General features: G+C 52.6%; 4 protein-coding genes across 4 annotated transcripts; 3 read left to right on the forward strand and 1 right to left on the reverse strand.

Annotated features, from left to right (window-relative positions):
- Positions 1 to 10: 10 nt before the first annotated feature.
- BZA05DRAFT_127187 (TUP1-like enhancer of split-domain-containing protein) lies at positions 11 to 3,441 on the forward strand. The gene is made up of 4 exons (XM_051478751.1): positions 11 to 185; positions 284 to 361; positions 429 to 3,212; positions 3,269 to 3,441. Exons 1-4 carry the CDS (start codon positions 146 to 148, stop codon positions 3,364 to 3,366), a joined length of 3,000 nt encoding a protein of 999 aa, XP_051337411.1. The 5' UTR covers positions 11 to 145; the 3' UTR covers positions 3,367 to 3,441.
- Positions 3,442 to 3,927: 486 nt separating this feature from the next.
- Positions 3,928 to 6,129, reverse strand: BZA05DRAFT_376811 (uncharacterized protein; the record flags this gene model as incomplete). The annotated part of the gene is made up of 2 exons (XM_051481826.1): positions 3,928 to 5,175; positions 5,235 to 6,129. 2 exons carry the CDS (start codon positions 6,127 to 6,129, stop codon positions 4,364 to 4,366), a joined length of 1,707 nt encoding a protein of 568 aa, XP_051337412.1. The 3' UTR covers positions 3,928 to 4,363.
- Positions 6,130 to 8,465: 2,336 nt separating this feature from the next.
- On the forward strand, positions 8,466 to 11,041 carry BZA05DRAFT_420650 (uncharacterized protein; the record flags this gene model as incomplete). The annotated part of the gene is made up of 12 exons (XM_051485654.1): positions 8,466 to 8,505; positions 8,688 to 8,755; positions 8,850 to 9,054; positions 9,298 to 9,341; positions 9,588 to 9,605; positions 9,800 to 9,859; positions 10,303 to 10,377; positions 10,512 to 10,580; positions 10,706 to 10,708; positions 10,760 to 10,786; positions 10,914 to 10,929; positions 10,983 to 11,041. The coding sequence occupies 12 exons, from the start codon at positions 8,466 to 8,468 to the stop codon at positions 11,039 to 11,041; spliced, it is 684 nt and encodes a 227-aa protein (XP_051337413.1).
- Positions 11,042 to 16,766: 5,725 nt separating this feature from the next.
- BZA05DRAFT_437949 (acyl-CoA N-acyltransferase) lies at positions 16,767 to 17,724 on the forward strand. Its single transcript, XM_051486469.1, has 2 exons — positions 16,767 to 17,204; positions 17,255 to 17,724. The coding sequence occupies exons 1-2, from the start codon at positions 16,916 to 16,918 to the stop codon at positions 17,713 to 17,715; spliced, it is 750 nt and encodes a 249-aa protein (XP_051337414.1). The 5' UTR covers positions 16,767 to 16,915; the 3' UTR covers positions 17,716 to 17,724.
- Positions 17,725 to 18,219: the final 495 nt, after the last annotated feature.

Genomic DNA, 18,219 nt, shown 5'->3' on the forward strand with positions numbered 1-18,219 from the left:
CTCTAAATCCATCAAACACGTCCCCCAATACCGTTGTGCCAAAAAGTTGCTTCATCATCTCAACCCGCGTTCCACCCTTCACCAACCCCGACCCCACGAAAACCCGCTCGCGTACCTGCCGCACCTCGCGGCTCCTCTCTCTCAAATGGTGCAATTCATCAAACCTCGATGGCTGACACATTCTTGTATGTTTCACGTGATTGCGCACCGCGCGTGTCGGGATGAACGCGAGAAGAAAGAAGTTCTGTAGAATGGGTTGAACTGACTCGACCCTATGTTCTAGCGCCGGACAAGAAAGCGTGCGAGGTCTATTCATTACACATATCTGCCGACGCGCAGAGATTAGCAACCGGAGGACTAGGTACCAATCCTCGGCCCTCCAAACGTAACCGCAAGCTCGGTGATTGACAGACAGCTTTGAACGACAGATGGAACGGTACGCATCTGGTCGATGGAGGCTATCTTCGCCTCGCAGGGCGAGGAAGATGTCGAAATGCCGAAACAGCTATGCTCGCTGTCGCACCACTCGGGCGCGGTCCTCGCTGTGCGCTTCTCGGGCAACAACCGCTTCCTAGCTTCTGGCTCGGACGACAAGATCGTGCTGATCTACGAGCACGACAAGACGGCGGGAGCACGGCCGGTGTTTGGGAATGGCGAGTCGCAGACGGAGGTTTGGAGGACACATCGACGGCTTGCTGGGCATGAAAACGATGTGCAGGATCTGGGGTGGTCTGCGGATTCGTCGATCCTGGTGTCGGTCGGATTGGACTCGAAGATCATTGTGTGGTCGGGCAGTACGTTTGAGCGGCTGAAGAGGATCGATGTGCATCAGTCACACGTCAAGGGCATCGCCTTTGATCCGGCGAATAAGTACTTTGCGACTGCGAGCGACGATCGGACGGTCAAGGTACATAGGTACGCGTCGCCAGCAAGCAACGCGACAGCGAACGACCAGGCGGGGAACTTCTCGTTGGCAGTCTCGATTGAAGGGCCATTTCAGGATTCGCCGTTGACCACATACTTCCGGAGATGTTCGTGGTCGCCAGATGGAGCGCACATTGCAGCGTCCAACGCGGTCAATGGACCCGTGAGCTCGGTGGCTATCATTACACGTGGTAGCTGGGATAGCGAAATCAATCTCATCGGCCACGAAGGACCCGTCGAAGTGTGTGCATTTGCCCCACGGATGTTCACCAATACCGACCCAGAGACTGATCTACCGCCGACAGGTCCTGTCACAGTGATCGCGTGTGCTGGACAAGACAAGGCGTTGTCGATTTGGAATACTCTCAACTCAAGGCCCCTGATGATCATCCAGAATATAGCAGTGAAGGCGATCTCGGATCTAGCATGGTGTCCCGACGGCAAAAGCATGTTCGTTTCGTCTCTGGATGGTTGTATCCTCTGTGTTGCCTTCGATGAAGGCGATCTAGGATGGGTCTTACCCATTGAAGAGAATGAGCGTATCTTACAAAAGTTCGGTGCTGGAAGAAAGGGTGCCACCCTGCCCGAGGGTCCCGAGAGCTTGAAGCTGGAGGAAATGTCGAAGGCCGGCGAGAGGAGGGAGGTGGAAAGCAAAATGGGGGCGCTGATGATGGATGGACAGAACGGAGATGTCCCGATGGCTAATACCGGGGCTGCTGTAGGGCCGCAGTGGCAGGCGCAACTACTTACTCCCGCAACCGCCGCTCCTGGAGAGCCCGTGGAGAAGGAGAAGCCATACAAACAGAAAGTTACCATCACCAAAGACGGCAAGAAGCGTGTTGCACCTTTGCTGGTGTCAACAGGCGGCGGTCACCGTTCGAACCTTCCAAATGCACATCTGTTACAAGCTGCGGCAACCGGCTCGACAGCGAATCTTGACCCCAAGACGACATTGGATCTATCGCGTCCCTACGATGGTCTCCCTAAGGGTGGTATGGCGGCTCTGATAATCGGTAACAAGAGGAAACTTATAGAGGAGCCCGTCGATGAAGGGCAGCCACCACCGCCTACTACCAATAGCAAGCGGGTTTCAATAATTCAGCCATCGGACCAAAAGGCGCCAAAAGGGACTCCGGAATTCCTTAGGCCAGCAGTCGTCTGTCAAGCCCAGGCGGTATCACAAGTGCGCCTGGCTGTGCCCAAAATCAGATACACCGTTAGCCGAGTGATCGATGCGTCAGGCCATCCTTCCAACAGCATCCCAGGTGTGACGGCGGCAGCATCAAGCACCAACACCGGCCCGGCACCGACAGACACGATCTTCGAAGCTAAGAACTCTCGAGATCCCACGCGTCTGACAATATCGAAGGCCGGACAAATTCTATGGGTTGACTTTCTGCCAAAACCTGTAGTCCTAGTCACCGGCAACTCCAACTTCTGGGTTGCAGCATGCGAGGACGGCACCATCCACGTCTTTACCCCCGTTGGACGCCGCATGCTCAACGCAATAGTGATCGAAGCCATCCCATGCATCATCGACTGCCGCGGCTGGTGGCTCAGTTGCGTCTCCGCCGTCGGCGTAGCGCACGTCTGGAACCTCAAAACCGGCAAAGCCGCACACCCGCCTATCTCTCTCGCCCCCATCCTCGACGTAGCTAACACCTACCTCAAATCCGACGGCGTCTCGCGCGCCGAAGCCATCCAAGAAGTGACCATCAACTCCAACGGTGTGCTGATCGTCTCTCTCACCGACGGCGACGGCTACGCCTACAACCGCGATCTCTGCAGCTGGCAAAAACTCAGCGAAAGCTGGTGGGCAGTCGGTAGCCAATACTGGGACACGTCGGGCTCCGTACGCCCCTCCGCGGCCACCACCGACTCCCTCAACGGCGAGCCGCCCCTCTCGATCGGAATCATCCCACACCTGGAGCGCCGCACAACAACCGAAGTCCTCCTGCATCCACGCGGCCGCTTCCTGCAAAGGATCGTAAAGCAATGTCTCAGTCGAGAGGGCTTCGAGGGATTCGAAACCGCTGTGTCAATCGCCCACCTGGAGAATCGTATGGCCGCCGCCATCATGCTCGGCGCGAAAGATGAGTTCAAGAGCTACCTCATGACTTACGTCCGGAGGATCGCGAGCGAGGGGATGAGGGGGAAGGTTGAGGAGCTGCTGAGAGAGCTCATGGGACGGATGGATGTGGAGGAGGGCGAGGAGGATACAGAGGAAGAGGACACAATCTGTGGATGCAGTAAGAGGGAGCTGCTGCAGAGTGTGCTCCTGGTTGTTGGTATGTTCTTCACTACGAGCCCCCCGTCACTCGACACTGCTGATACATTTGCACAGGCAAACACAGGGAACTCCAGCGCATCACGGTGCCGTACGCCAAAACGATTGGGACGCTGGATATGGAAGTTGACGAGGCGGCGGACGCGGAGCTGTAGGCGCCATCACCATCACCACTATCTATTACAATAGCTTTGTGTTTCTTACTGTAGACGGCTTTTACTTGTTCTCGGGGCGATCATCTGTTTTCACCTCTTCTGTCTGTCTGGGATTGCAACGGAGTGCTTTTTTGCTGCTTGTATCTGTGTTTATGTTTTGTTTTGGGGAACATTTTTCTCTTCTGTCTGACTATCAATCCAACCCAACCCATCCCATCCCATCTCCAGTTCCCGTCCACCCACCCCAAGTATCCCCCTCCTCCTCCGATCATCAATCCAGATTATCCTACCTACCTTCCATCGCATACGAACTTCCCAATATCTTTGCATCAATATATACACCCACCATACAAACTTACAAAGTTGCAGTCCCAGTCGCAGTCCAGTCCCAGTTCCAGTCCCATCCCAGTCCACCATCCCATCCCCCACCATCCCCCCCCCCAACCACCCCGGCAATCCTGAAACGCCTTACCAGCCCCTTCCCCCACACCCCTGCAAAGTCGTCGTAAGCTCCCACCCCGGGCCCCCCATGTCCCATGTCCCATGTCCCACCATGTCCCCCCACCACCCACCACCCACCACCCACCAAACAAACAAAACAAAACAAAAAAAGGGAATTCCAGTCCATTTTTTTTATACTTTCCTTCCCTTCCCTTCCCTTCCCTCCTGAGTAACACCGATAAAAATCACAGACAGAGACAGAGACAGAGATGAATCAAAAAAAAACCACATTGGAAGAGAAATAAAATCGATAAAAAAAAACCTGCCGTGGGCTTATTTGGTTGGTTTGGTTGGGCCTAGCTGAGTAGTAGTGGTGCTGAACACACAAACATGTAAAAATAAAAAAAATAAAAAAAAACACCGCCAAAGAATATCGCATGCAAACAGCAGAAGAAAAATGAAAACCCAGAACAAAGGAAACTCAAAAATCTAAAGAGCGTCCTATCCCTATCAACCCAACCCATACATCCCATCGTGATCTAAAGCGAAGAAGAAACTACTGGCTACCGCCAACCGACAACCCAATCCGTCGGTACACGCCTTCGGCCTGTTTGAGCATGTGATTGGACTTATTGACAGTAGCACAACGCCTGGGGGCCTCGGCGACGGCGCGGGGCTCTGGCACATCGGGTGTCTCCATCTCGAAGACGTCCTCTGGCCGAGCCTCGCCGCCAGCAACCATCTCCAGCTTCTCGAGGAAGTCGTTGACGCCGACGCCGGGGAAGAGGTCGTCGAGGTTCTGCTTCGACTGCTCCTCCTCGAGGTACACATCTTCGAGGTTGTCGGGTGCTTGGTAGTAGCTGTCCTCGTCCTCGTCCATGCGGTTGTAGTCGATGTCGCCCTTGGTGTCGCGGATGCCCGAGAAGAAGCCGTCCGCGATGGTGTAGTCCTCTTCGACGGCGCCACAGACGCCCTTTCCGTCCAGATCCTGCAGAACTGCAGGGCCCGAGGGGAGCTCAACGTTGTAAACGTGGGACAGGTTGTTGCTGTTGTTCCACGTGGTTGCGTAGGCAAGAGGCCATTGCTCTTCGGCCGAGACATTGGGGTTGGCATCACGAGCGGAGTTGTAGAGGGGCTCAGCTACGGCGGCGGGAGCCACAGTTACGGCGGCGCGGCTGACAGTTGGCTGGTTGATTAGAGGGGCACTGAGATCTTTGAGGAACTCCTGAAAAGCAGAGTGCTTCATCAGCATCTCTGAGAAGCTCCGTAGTCGGGTGTTCTCCTCTTCGAGACGGCGATGCGCTTCCTTGACAGCTTCTGCCTCCTGGGTCTTCTTTGCCACTTCTGCCTCCAACTGAGAGATGTATTCTAGAGACGACGTGTTAGTGAAACCTTGTCTCCAAACATGGACTGGCTAATAGTCATACCTTTTCTCCGACTGCGGAAAGCGCGTGCGGAAACCTTATTCCTGAGCTGCCTTCTTTCCTTGCTGCTTAACTTCTTTCCTTCCTCGCTAGCCAGTAACCGTTCATCCTCATCCATATCCTCCTCTTCCTTCTTCATGCGCGCAATATGCGGCAGTATGTCACTCGAGTTTTTGCAACCATTTATCGGCGACGACGAGATCCGGAACGAATCCAGAATTGCATCTATCTCACCCTGTCGCGGGTGCGATGGTGCCTTGGGCATGGCTGTAGCTGCTGCCTTCTGGCGTGCCAACTTTTGCTGTTGCAGACGCATGTTCTCCTGGTACATTTGCTGATGATAGCCAGGGTAATACTGCATCCTTTGTGGTTGTTGTGGTTGTTGGGGTTGAGCAACTGCTACGGGCACCGGTGGCGCTTGTTGCTGCTGCTGTTGTTGCTGCTGAGGATTCATTTCTCCGATCGTCATCATCGGCGAAATTCCCTGCGACAATGAGTCCGCTCCCGATCTCGGCGGTGCCGTCGTTTCGGGGAAGAAGTACGCCGGCTGCTGCGCAGCCCCTACGTCGGCGTCCAACCGCATGAACTCCGAAGTCGTACTGTCACCAAAAAAGCCTCCATCCTGAACATCGAGTCCGAGTAGATCGGTCTGTTGTGGGTGCAGGTTGTAGGGGTGACTTGGTGCAGGAAATCCGGACGACGATGGGTGCGCTTGTCTCATCGTAGGTGTGCTTTGTGCTGACGAGGCGGATGACGACGAAAACGACGATCGGATGTTGCTGTTTGGTGCTAGGAAGCTGTTGTTGTTGTCGAAGTCGAGGAAGGAGTCGATTTCGCTTGCGAATCTGGTCTCTTCTCCGAAAGAAGGAGACGAGCGGTCTCGTTGTTGTGTTGACATTTCGGGGGCGACGGCCACACTATTGCTGCTGTATTTGAGTGTTGTTGGAAGCGACTTTCGTTCTCGACGTAAGGTTTAGTGACGTTGATGTAGGTTCGGATAGCTGAGCGAGAGTGGAAGTTTTGGTGGATAGAGTTGACTTCAAGGGGGGGGGCGAAGGTCAAGTAACTTGGGAGGCTAGGCGGAGCTGTATGCTGGGCTCTGGTTGAAGGATTGGCTTGGGAGATGACGACTGCTCAGTGATGCTAAGAATGGATGCTCAGATGGTGTGGGTGAAATTATGTGTGGCCAAGGCTTAGGCAGTGGTCGGTATATACGGTGTGTATGTGTACGGGATCGTGTGGTGGGAGGAGGAGGAGAGGAGAATGGGTGATGAGCGAGAGTGCGTTGTGGTTCTGAAGATGGAGAGCGGCGGTGGTGGTGGTGGTGGTGGTTGAGGGATGGATGTGGATGTGGATGCTGTTAGGAAGCAGCAGGGGAGCGAGACGGGGCAGTGCACTCTCGCACACCCTCCACTCCACTCATCCTTCCCACACCATCCCTTCAGCATGTCTCGGCATGATGATTCGTACACTTTCCGCGTTGTAGCGCCGAAACAGGAAGTCGGGCGAGGCTGAGTTATGGCAGACCAAGCGAAAGTGCGCAGGGGACTTGTGAGAGAGAGTACTGAGAATGAACGAATAATAATGAAAGAACTGGTGAACAGGATCCCACCGGCGTAGCCACACTTTCCCACCATGGGGATCGATACATCAGACATAAGGCACTGGCGTTGTGGCAGCATTTTGTCCCCTTGCCGGAGCAGAACTTCGGAATCTGTTGCACCGTCCAGGCAGTCCAGGCAGATGGAGTTTCTGGGTGCTATTGATTGCTGCCAGAGTCTATTGACTGCTGCCAGAGTCTATTGACTGCTGCCAGAGTCTATTAACTGCTGCTAGAGTCTGTTGCAGACGGTTCGGTTGGCCCCGGTGCGGTTTACCTATGTGGGGTATACCTACTAATATGTGCTCCGTGTTAGTTATGGCCGTGGAGGCAGACATCTGAAGTCGCAGTACAGCATCGCTGCGAATACCTTTACCATACTCTACACGAATCCTCGACAGGCACATGCACAGCAAGTCGAGCACACGGATAACTAGCCTGCACCGGTATATGCCGCACGAACTGCCATGCCACCGGCCGGTAGACCGATAATTACTATAGGCAGGCGAAAGGACCATTGTTGTTCCGAGTATGTGATATACCTGGGGGCTACTTTACCTACCTACTTTGCGAGTGTTGATGGAAGACCGCAGGATCTCGGTTCTTGTGGGGAGGTAGCATAAAGTTGCCTCGTGCTTTTCGAAAATGTTCTCACCTTCTTCTCTCTTCCTTCTTTTCACCTTCTCCGCCGGCCACCAGTCCCTCTTGCGTTAGGCGTCCCAAGTCTCCGAAACAAAACAGACGCCAAAGCCATCCTGGTCCCCATCGTCTCGGCTCATTCTTCCCAGCGCAAGTGGATCTGCTAGAGCAGACCAACTCTAAGGATCGTGAGTCTCAAGGAACGAGTCGGGATTCGGCAGGCCTATGTAGACTGTAGTACCAAATGTCGCCAATATATCGATACTCCTTACGTTACGTGATATCTCTTCAAAGCCTTCTCCATGTCAGTTAAGCAACCCGAAGAAAGTTTCGGGTCCGCCTTATGGGGAGGTTCCTCCAGTCCATAGATAGCTAGTCACGGGTCACTTTTTTTTCCGGCTCGGAGTATTGTACATAATAAAGTTCGGAATATTACCTGCTGCTCAGGCCACAGTGTTCAATTGGGAAAGTCCGTCAGTGATGTTGTCATGTGTCGCATTTTCGGCCTGAAGATGTTCAAGATAACATTGTTCGAATCCTCAGTCTACTACCGGTAGGTATACTAGAGTACATAGAGGACCTCTCCGAAGCTCTCTGGAATGATGGTCCATTCGATGCTACATACCCCGAGTCCGATTACCCGCAAGTATATACCTACCAAAGAGACGGAGAGCCCAGGCCGCAAATCCTAGCATCCACCGACGCCAGTAAAAGCCAGCAAGAGCCAGCAAGATCCACCGAAGCCAGCAAGAAGCTTCTTTCCCGTCAGGTAGATTATCCAGTCCAGGGACCGCAGGGCGTCAGACCGGAGAAAGCTCTTCGATTGGTGATCGTGCGAGAACTTGTCTAGGTATAGCGAGCACAAAGGCAAGTTGCAAGGAGATACCTGGCAACGAGACCCGAATCCGAGACACCGATTGTGGGTATGGACTCTGTATCCGGCGAACTGGGGGAGTAAGCTCGGGGAAGGGGGGAAAGATGTGCTCTCGGGAAAAATGTCTTCGGAATTCAACTTCAGTCGAAGAGATGCTGTATGTAGGTACTGCGATCGATCATTGCGTCGAATCTTCGGGGATGGGGCCCACGCAAGGGGTTATCGAAGGGGATTACCTAGTTCAAACTTCAAGCAGAAGTACATATATAGTATATACTCCATACCCCATACCTCATGGGCCATAGTTAGTTTGAACCTCAGTGAAAAAACTTCCCTCTGCCAGTATTCACTCAGCCCTCAAAGATTGAAGTATTCGCCTTCGCCTACAATCCCTTATTGTGGACTCCAAAGGTAAGTACATATCCCCACAGTAGTTCCGCACTGACCTTCACGGTGGTAGGCCCGAGATTGAGATATACTACTATATCTACTCCACCCCGAGCAGGCTCCGGTCTCCGAATCCACAGGGCCATGGATGATGGCAGGACATGCGGTAGCGGTAACGGCAGCTGCCGTGATATCTGATCCCGCCGGGGCAAATTCCTCTCGAAGGCTGTCGTTACTAACGAGACACATCTTTTCTGTTCCAGATGCCCCACTGCTCAAGAACCGGCGGAGTTTTGTGCTGACTTTCGACATCAACATAGGAAGTATTTACCTATGTACCCAGGGAACCTACCTCAGGCTTCGGAGATAACCACTCGAGTATTTTCTACTACATATACGCTAGGAACGATACACACATACCACCTAGGTCCCTGCCAGGGGTCCGAATGAATCTGCAGCACTGAGCAGTGCAGCCCCGCCCTAGTTGGAGCAGAGTAGAGTTGATGCGCAGTTGCAAGATTGCCGGTGCTCCCGTTAGTGGTCACTCTACTCTACTGTTGCTAAAGAAAACTCGGTCTCCGATTCGCCTGGGGGCGAGTCGAGTGGCTATGTAGGTAGAGTACGGTACTCGAGTTCTCCATGACTTGAAGCCTCCAATCCTTTGAATGCCGCTCTCTCCGTGCCTATCTCCATCCATCATCACGTCCCACCGAGAAAAGAAGAAAAAAGAAAGAAAAAAGCCACAATGACGCCCTTGGGATTGTTACGTTTCGAGTTTTCTGCCCCGAGAGGGGGGGGGAGAGGGGGGGCCGAAGATCTTCAAAGCTTCCTGGGCCTGCCTACCTATCACATCCAGTACATCCAGTACGGTACTGTATGTAGAATGCGACTTCCGTTACATATGTACAAGTAGGTAGACCAGCCCTGTCCAGTGTCCCCCCCCCCCACCCCCTGAAACACCTCCGGTTCCGAGTCCCGCGCGGTCTGGTCTGGTCTACCGTTTGGTGGGCCGTTGCGATCGATGTATCCGCCCTGGTTGGATAGTTATGTGTGTACATATGTGTGTAGGAGATCTCGCATTCCAACGTACGGATGCCGGGAGCGTTTCATGCTCAGGCTCGGGCTCAGGTACGGCCACCCTGGCGATGAAAAAATAATGCGTCGGTATCATTCAAAAACGCACCACATGTAGCGATTTTGACCATGAATTTCTCATTGTTGTCGCGTGGTGACTTCGTATCTGTGTGGGGTCGGGCTGGTTGACGGACGGCTCTTATAGTAGATACCTAAAACTCGCGATGGTCGAAGACGGCCCGAAGGTAAATTTTAGATTCGGTAGGATTACGGACACATCTGTGGCTCAAACGAATTGACAATCGAATATGATAGTCGCTAGAGAAGTCTTGAGACGCAGTAATGTTTTCAGATGGGGCTGTCAGCAAAAGTGGCGGTGTCCGAACTTCGAGGGTCTCAAGTTTCAACATGTCCACTTTAGGCAAGAAGCAAAGGAATATATCCACATTATATTTCCCGCCAAGGCCGTGTCTAACTACCTACCTCCTGATCTCCAGGAGCGGTATCATACTATACATGTGGTCGTCGTCGGGACTCGGGAAGCAAGTGGGCGCGCGCGCGCGAGACCGATGGTATGTACCGGTAGATGCTTTATCGCCGACACGCAGAGACGGGTCACGGATGGCGTACCGACGACGACGATGGATTCGACCCCGATATCTAAACAATCAACTTGTTACCTACTCTATCGTACTCGACTTTGGAGTGGACTGAGCTCGCTTTCTCGGCCGAGCTCTCCGGCGATTCGCGAAACGGCGGATGCGGACGAAAAGTTGTATGTACTGTAACGTGTATGTACTATACGCCCCGGATCTCTGGGCTTGGGTTTCCCCATCTTCTTCCATGGTCGAGCGAGCAACTCACTTCGTGATAATTACCTACCTGATACTTACCCCGCAGCAAGTAGGTATGATCATAGATACATATTCGATAACCAATTATCGATTGCGTCAGATCTGCGCTGGCCTGGCGAGCGCAACTGTACGCACGAATCGGGGGAAAGCTAAATCCACGAATGGGAGGGAGAAGGTGATGCTGCAACATTAACATTTTACGAATGGCTTGCATGTTGGTGTTGATTGACGGCTTGCATGCTGGAGGTACCAAGGTGATGGCCGTCATGGGTGGGTGGTATGTATTTGCGGATATGTACCGATGCTTTACCGTATCATGCTAGTGGAGGTGGCGTTGTGGCTTGTGGAGGAACAGAGATTCAGAGAAGACCGTGCAGACTAGGTACTCCAGAGCGACTGTTGGGAACTTGGGATAGAGGGCTGAGGTACTCGTACATACAAACATATGCAACTAAGAGGGTGGACGGCCTGATGTTCCTCCGAGTGACGGGGCTGAGCCACGTCGGACGCGTCAGTAGAGCGGCATACCCAACATTTGGTCGCTTGGCGCTGACTTCGGTACGACGAGTGATGTACCGGTAGGTAGTACATACCTCATATCACGGAGAGTAACTATCATCAATTGAGAGTGCCTTCCGTTCGTGTGCCGCTGTGATTACTCCACGGAAGGTTTGAACACCCTGCGGATGTCACGGAGATCAATCCCAGTACTAGTTGGGCATCGGTATATCTACATAGCCCCGCTTTATAGATAGACTACAACTCCTACTCCGGCGCCATTCGCTTTTCTGCTTCTTTCAAATACTATCTTTATCTCCCCATAGCCCCGCGAGCTAAAGATACACAGATCACTACCCGTCACTCACCATCACTCGGCTCTAGCGTTGACCGGGAGGCTGGAATAAATGACGGTCGGGGGCTTTGACGGCGACGGGGGAGGCTAGAACCTTCTTTTACTGGACGACGGCCCCATATATCATTAGCAGTTCTCGTGGTCTCGTTTCCAGATACGACTGCCTCTAAGCCTTTCTTCTCTCTTATCCCATCCCATCATCTCATGGAACCACCACCCGGCTCGCCCAACCCACTGTCCTCTTCGTCAGGAGTCCTTCATTCTCACAGCTCCGCACCGGCCCCGATCAATTCGCAGCCTCGTTGTAGGATTTGGTATGGACAAAACCTGCTCGGAACTGAGGATTCACTCGACCCTCGGCTTGTGAGCTACCTACCCAAACAGGGACGCAAATTGATGCTCCGCGGGAGGGTTGAATTTCGAAAGGCAAGTTACCTATACCCTTCAGCCAGTTGATGGAGTCACGAAGTTTATCGGCAGTAGTGAAAATTTGCAGCAAAGTTCTCCGATGGATCCACAAAGCTGGCCCAAGTACGTACTTTTCGTACCAATCCAACGGCACGTGCCACTCCACTCCACTCTGCTCCAATATGGCCTGCTTCAAGAGCCTGAGAAGACAGTACTATACCGGTGCATGGAAAGTCACTTTGCCACGACCACGCATACGTTAATCCGGCGTACGTTCGATATGGATCTGAACATACAATCCAGTACCTACCACGAGTTTGTCGAGCTCTCATCGAAGAACGCTAATCTCCTAAATACCTACCATTTTGAGACCGCACGCAACGTCATCTCGTTTGTCCATCTTAACGACTCCAAACTTGAGGAACTGCTCTTAAGGCCCGTTTGGATGGCCTCAGTTTTAGCGAAAACTGTCAGTTTTTCAAGAAACCGAGCAAACAAAACTGTAACCCTGTTTGGATGGCACAAAAACTTTTTTTAAAAAAAACTGAAACTGTGCGGCTCCGGTGCCGGCGATGAAACGGGAACTGACCTCTGGAGGTCTTTTCTTCACCACCACTCAGTACCACATTTTAACTTCAACCATGGACTCCCTTTACGGGGAAGAGAAAAAACACAATTTGTCCACTATTAAAGTTCTGGTGAAGCCTATTTATTATTCAGACCTATGGCTGAGTATACTGAGAACTGCCAAACACTCTGTTCACCTCGCAGTTCTCCGGAAACTAAAACTGGGCAGTATTCGGTGTCCCGGCGGGGAACAATTTGGCTCTGAAACTGAAACTGAAAACTGAGGCCATCCAAACGGGCCAAGCATTATTAGTCCTGGCCCGAAGGATCAATTGATCTAAGCTGACCCGAGTGCATTATGTACTCTTCCAGTACCAATCCGACAGCACGTGCCACGAACCCTCCACTCTACTCCAACATGGCCTGCTTCAATTTTCTAGAGCCTGAAAAGACATTACTACCTGGAGTCACTCTGCCACGACTGCGCATAACTACCTAACCCGGCGTACGTTTGATGTGGACCTGAACCTACATACCTAAGGTAGGTACCACGAGTTTGTCGAGCTCTTACTGAAGAACGCCAAAGCCTCCCCATGTCCAACCCTTATACTCCGCCGAGCTCTGTGGCTGCGCCACATCATGAACTGTGATTCGGAAACTCATAGATTCCGGTGGGGATGTACATACTATTATCGTAGTGTGGCTTAACATGGCTTGAGCCTTGAAGTTTACTGCGACGGAACTAATATATACAGAGACAATGATGATCAGATTAATAGAAAGATTAGATGGATATTACACACCTACATAGGGTGTGCTCAGCACGGATGTGCCAAGTACTCTACTCGGATGCCAGGACGCTAGTTGGAGATTGTTCTTTTTTTCGGGGCTGACAAGCTTCGGTGAAAAGTAAAGAGCTGCAGGGCTGAAAAGCTTCAGCCGGTGAGAAGAACTGCAGGGCTGAAAAGCTTCGGTCGGTGAGAAGAGCTGCAGGCTGATTGGTAAGTATTCACCCTTTAATCATGTTTTCGACACCGACGGAACATGTTGGCCATTTTTGCTACAATAAAGGTCTACCAGCGAGCTTCTCAGCGGTGAGCCGCGTTACGATAGGTAGTACTAGAGTATATACTGGCTTTTACCACGAGGTGTTGCTTTCATGTCATATTTTCCTGAAGGAACCGTAAGTACCAGAAGCCGCATCCACAATTGTAGTTAATGGTCTACTCTACTATCTATTCGATGATGGATTCAAGCCCTTGCTTGTCTTAACTGGACTAAACCCGGCTGAGAACGAGAGGCGCTCCCTCACAGACTGAAGCTTCAAACTGTGCGTATAAATTTCCCTGGCCGGCGAAGAATCACGAACGATCAGGCTTGCCAAGAGACACTGGCCGTACTACTTCTTAGCGTCCCGGCATCCTAACTACCAGGCACATGTGACCCTGGGTCTCCGGTGCGAATAGCAGGTGTGTAGTAGAGTACGTAATAGTAGGTACAGAATCCAGATCGCGTCTGCCTACTACTAATTAACAAACACCATCATCAAAGTTTTAACCAATAGGTAGCTAATAGCTAAGCGTATAATATGCATCTTCCTTTACTCCTCACAGACGCCCAAAGTGATGGCACGTGCCGTTCATATGTATGCGGGGACTCCCGAGTCCCTGGCCCAACTCGGAGTCGTCCTTTCCTCCGCAGGCCGCTAAAAACAACTCGCAAATGATCTTTCTACACTATTGCCGCTGCCGCTGTTGATGGCAAGGAGGTTCGCGATTTCCTAGGGCAGTTGCTGGAGGCTGGAGGTCAACGAGTAGGAAATACGCTGGTTCCGGTAGTAGTGACTAGTCTGACTTGAGAAATCGTCTGAAGCTTGATAAGAGGAAGTCGAAGAGTGCGGGGAAGAAGCATGAGAATTACCTAGCAGGAGAAGGGAGGGTAGGAGGAGGAAGGGGAGGAGGAGGAGGAGGAGGAGAAAGACGGTGCTACCGGAGGATATTGCGGATGATGTTGCTTCTACATATGGAGGAGGAGTATGATGATGGAGGCGATTGAAGCGACCACCACCGGGGTACATCTACTGAACGATGGCGGTAGATCCATCGCTACATAGTGAGATATTATTAGCTATGTTCCGATCTCCTCATCATCGTGCTGTTACTCCTCACACTATGTACTCTACAGGAAGCCATGACCGCAGACTGCCAGACACACCTCGTGTTCCGTAGTTCCGTGTCCCCCGACTAAGATACCTACATAAGGACATACGTTCGCCATCATACGACGAGCGGGGAAGTGAATGCGACTTCGACTTCGATCTCAGCTCGCACAGCATTGCATATGGACTGTAAGTTGGGCCCGTAGTGATACGGTGATACGGTGATACCTGATGCGCTGGGTACCCGATACCTCGGCCTTTGTTGCCTCGAATCGCCTTGATCGCCATGTCATACAGCCTACAGCCTACAGGCGCCCAACTCACGCGTCAGCGCTCGGCCGATGGAGGCGAGTAAGCCGGGCGACGGACGACGGACGTCCAACTTTCGAGTTCTTCATCGTTTCTTCTTGATGATTCAAGCGACTCTCGGTACTCTATGCTGGAAAAGGACAGGTAGGAAGAGGCCGGTCCGAAGGGAAGGGAAAGAATTCGGTGTCTCCTGATGGCAGGCCCGGGGAGGCAACAAGTATAGTGGAGATGGCCGATGGCGAATGGGAGGTACTTAGAGTGGCCAGGTCTCGAGCTAAACGGGACTTTAGGATTACTATAGTTACAGCTGCAGTTCTAATAGGTGACAGAAACTTTCTATGGATGATCTAGATAAATGGATAGTAAGGTAGGTATTGAATAGTGAGTGTCCTACTAGGGTGCTTTGACGGGGGTTAATATTATTTTGACAGTTGTCTACCTATTATCGCGATTCATGACTGCTCGGGCATGCGATTGGTGGTGGGATTATAGTACAATACACTGGAGCTCGAGAAGGGAGAATAGATGGGGAAGTGGGTAAGTAAATGTAACTACTGCATAACCCCCACCACGCCTCTAGATCTCTCTTCTCTTCCTAGGGAATCTTCACCTTTATACCCCCTCACCCTATAGTACCGCTTGGCTGCTGCCTACCGGAGTAGTTAATCACAACCTCTCACCTACTGGTACTCCCACGCATGCGTCTCGGCAACATCAGTACGGATCGGTGAAGATCGGTGAACGTTACACACCGACCGAATGGATTACGTTTTCCGGTCCTTTCAATTCCGCTCGGCCAGCCGGTGTATCCACTACATACCGTACCGGTACCGCTTTTTCCACCTCTAAACCGCCCACCCTCCACCGGCGATCGGCGGTATCCCGGGTGGGCCCGTGGGGGCTCGAGTTATTCCGAGTAACAGCTAGCCTTACCGACGACCGTACTATACACAACTATACACAACTAAACACACCGCGTGCTGTTCAATTATACATTCTTATGTATGCAGTGATCCCGCCTGTCGACTGCTGCCTGTTATATGTACGATTGCTGCCTGCTGCCTGCTGCCTGCGTGGGTGGGGGTGTAGTAACTATAGTAACTAGCCCTATCGGCTGCAAGGAAGTGCAACGTCAACGCCAAAGTCAAGGCGTTGAACGGTGAACATTCCCTCGTGTTCACCATGCCCAGTGCACACAGGCATAGGTGTTTGTACTCTACCATAATTGCATCTGCCTCTGCCTGAGCCTGGGCCTGAGACGACTACCTCACCATGGAGGACGATATCCGGTTCACGATACCCACTTCTGTGGGTTCGACTAACGTCAGAGTTGTCTGATTATGCCGTGGTGGTGGTGATATCGTGGTATTTGTTTTGAGGTATCAAAATTATCGGCTGCTACATAACTAATCAAGTAACCCAGCAGGTAAGTAGGTATGTAGACCAACATCATCACCGGGCCAGCAGCCAGCTGGGTTACCTGGCCTAGTTACCAAACGCTCGTCTGCCTCTATACCATGTAGCATATCGGCTTACCCGTTATAGTATCCGCTGGTGTTGGCCGTCTATCAAATGTACTACTCAGCCCGCAGGGCTGAGTAAGAGTATCGTGGGTGGTGAGTGGTGCGTGGGGGAAAACCACACCAGCGGGAAATGAAAGGAATCACGATGCGTACCGAACAGCTCACCATTGGGGGTTGATACCTACACCGGTACCGCTTGGCAGAGCCGGCGGCGAGTGGCGGCGGTGGTGGTGGCTGGGAGACACGGGAGGGGAGGCGGGAGGGAGGGGGAGGGAATGGATATATGGATCCCATTGAGTCCCCGGATTGACGATTTTTTGATCACCAGCAGACAATTGGCACCCTAATCAGACCTTTAAATTCTAATCATCCATCCTCGCCCTTCCTCCACTTCAATCCCCCCTCCCCCCCACACACAAACCCAACAAGATAACAAGAATGCACCTCCGCCCCGCGCACCGCCGCGACATCCCCGCGATCTCGTTGCTATGCACGCAAGCCTTCGCGACAGAGCCACTCTTCACAGCACGCCACCCCTACCGACAACAGCACGCCGACGACTTCCGCCGGGCCTTCTCGCGCTCGCTGCACACGCACCTGCTGTCGCGCAACACGCTGATCCTCGTCGTCGAGGCCGTCGGCCAGGTCGTCGGTGTGGCCGTGTGGATTGCTGATGGCACCACCGGGCCGTGGTTGGAGATGAATACCGGGTGCGGGATCTTGACTGGTTTGTATCCCCTCCCCATACTGTGGGGATATGGCTGACTGAGGGTGTAGATCTCGAGCGCTACTTCCTTCACCTCACGACGCCACTGCAGCCAACAGACCGCAGCATGTCACCCGCAGTATCCTCCGAGCTGACCCGCGCGTTCACCGCGCTGTCGACGCTGGTGCCAGCGCGACGCCTGCACCTTGCGCTGCTGGGGGTGCACCCGGAGTGGCAGCGGCGCGGGGTGGGAAGGCTGATGGTCGAGGAGGGCATGCGGATTGCGGCCGAGGAGGGCGTCCCCGTAATGCTCGAGGCCACTGGGAGTCCTGACAGGTCCGGGTTGTATAGGAAACTCGGCTGGAGGGATGTGGGTGAGCTCGTCCTGGAGCAGGCGAAGCATAGGGGCCCTGTGATGCGGTGGGATCCGCCGATAGTGGAGGGGATGGAGAGGAAAGAGAGGGAGAAGGGGGAGAAGGGGGAGAAAAGGGAGAAGGAGGTGTGGGATCTGTTTGGTGCCGTTGTCGTGTAATGGCTGGATTGAGGGTTGGGTGTTGGAGATGGGGTATGGCGTATATGTGCTGGTTATTTGGTCCTGGGCGGAACTTGGAAGGAAACTGGGAAGGAGAAGGAGAAGGAACAGGAGGAACAGGTTTGGGATCTATTTGGTGCGGTTGTTGTGTAATAGCTGAATTTCGGGTTGAGATTTGGAGCTGGGGTATGGCGTATATATGCTGGTTATTTGGTCCTGTGGGGAACTTGGGAAGGAGGACGAGGAGGACGAGGAGGAACAGGCGTTATTCTGATTCATTATATTTGACTTGAGCTCTACACGAGAATTTCTGTTTTTCTTTTTCTTTTGCTGCATTTCCCATTAGCAAATACATAGTGCTGGGTGTTAAATACCTACTACATACATTCATTTCCTTACCTACGGCATTGTGGATGCGACCCTATGGACCATAGTAGCAGCAATCCCCATGATCCCATCAATCTCCATCAATCTCCATCACTCGCACGCACAAGGATTCACGGG

This window comes from Tricharina praecox (genome assembly GCF_024521635.1).
Source record: "Tricharina praecox strain CBS 144465 chromosome Unknown BZA05scaffold_21, whole genome shotgun sequence".
Classification (NCBI taxonomy): domain Eukaryota; kingdom Fungi; phylum Ascomycota; class Pezizomycetes; order Pezizales; family Pyronemataceae; genus Tricharina; species Tricharina praecox.

Excerpts from the sequence above, each read along its gene's own strand:
- BZA05DRAFT_437949 (XM_051486469.1), top strand. The coding sequence starts at position 16,916 with ATGCACCTCCGCCCCGCGCACCGCCGCGACATCCCCGCGATCTCGTTG. Across the intron at positions 17,205-17,254 it reads CGGGTGCGGGATCTTGACTG|ATCTCGAGCGCTACTTCCTT; the intron begins GTTTGTATCCCC and ends CTGAGGGTGTAG.
- BZA05DRAFT_127187 (XM_051478751.1), top strand. The coding sequence starts at position 146 with ATGGTGCAATTCATCAAACCTCGATGGCTGACACATTCTT. Across the intron at positions 186-283 it reads TCGATGGCTGACACATTCTT|CGCCGGACAAGAAAGCGTGC; the intron begins GTATGTTTCACG and ends CCTATGTTCTAG. Across the intron at positions 3,213-3,268 it reads GAGTGTGCTCCTGGTTGTTG|GCAAACACAGGGAACTCCAG; the intron begins GTATGTTCTTCA and ends ACATTTGCACAG.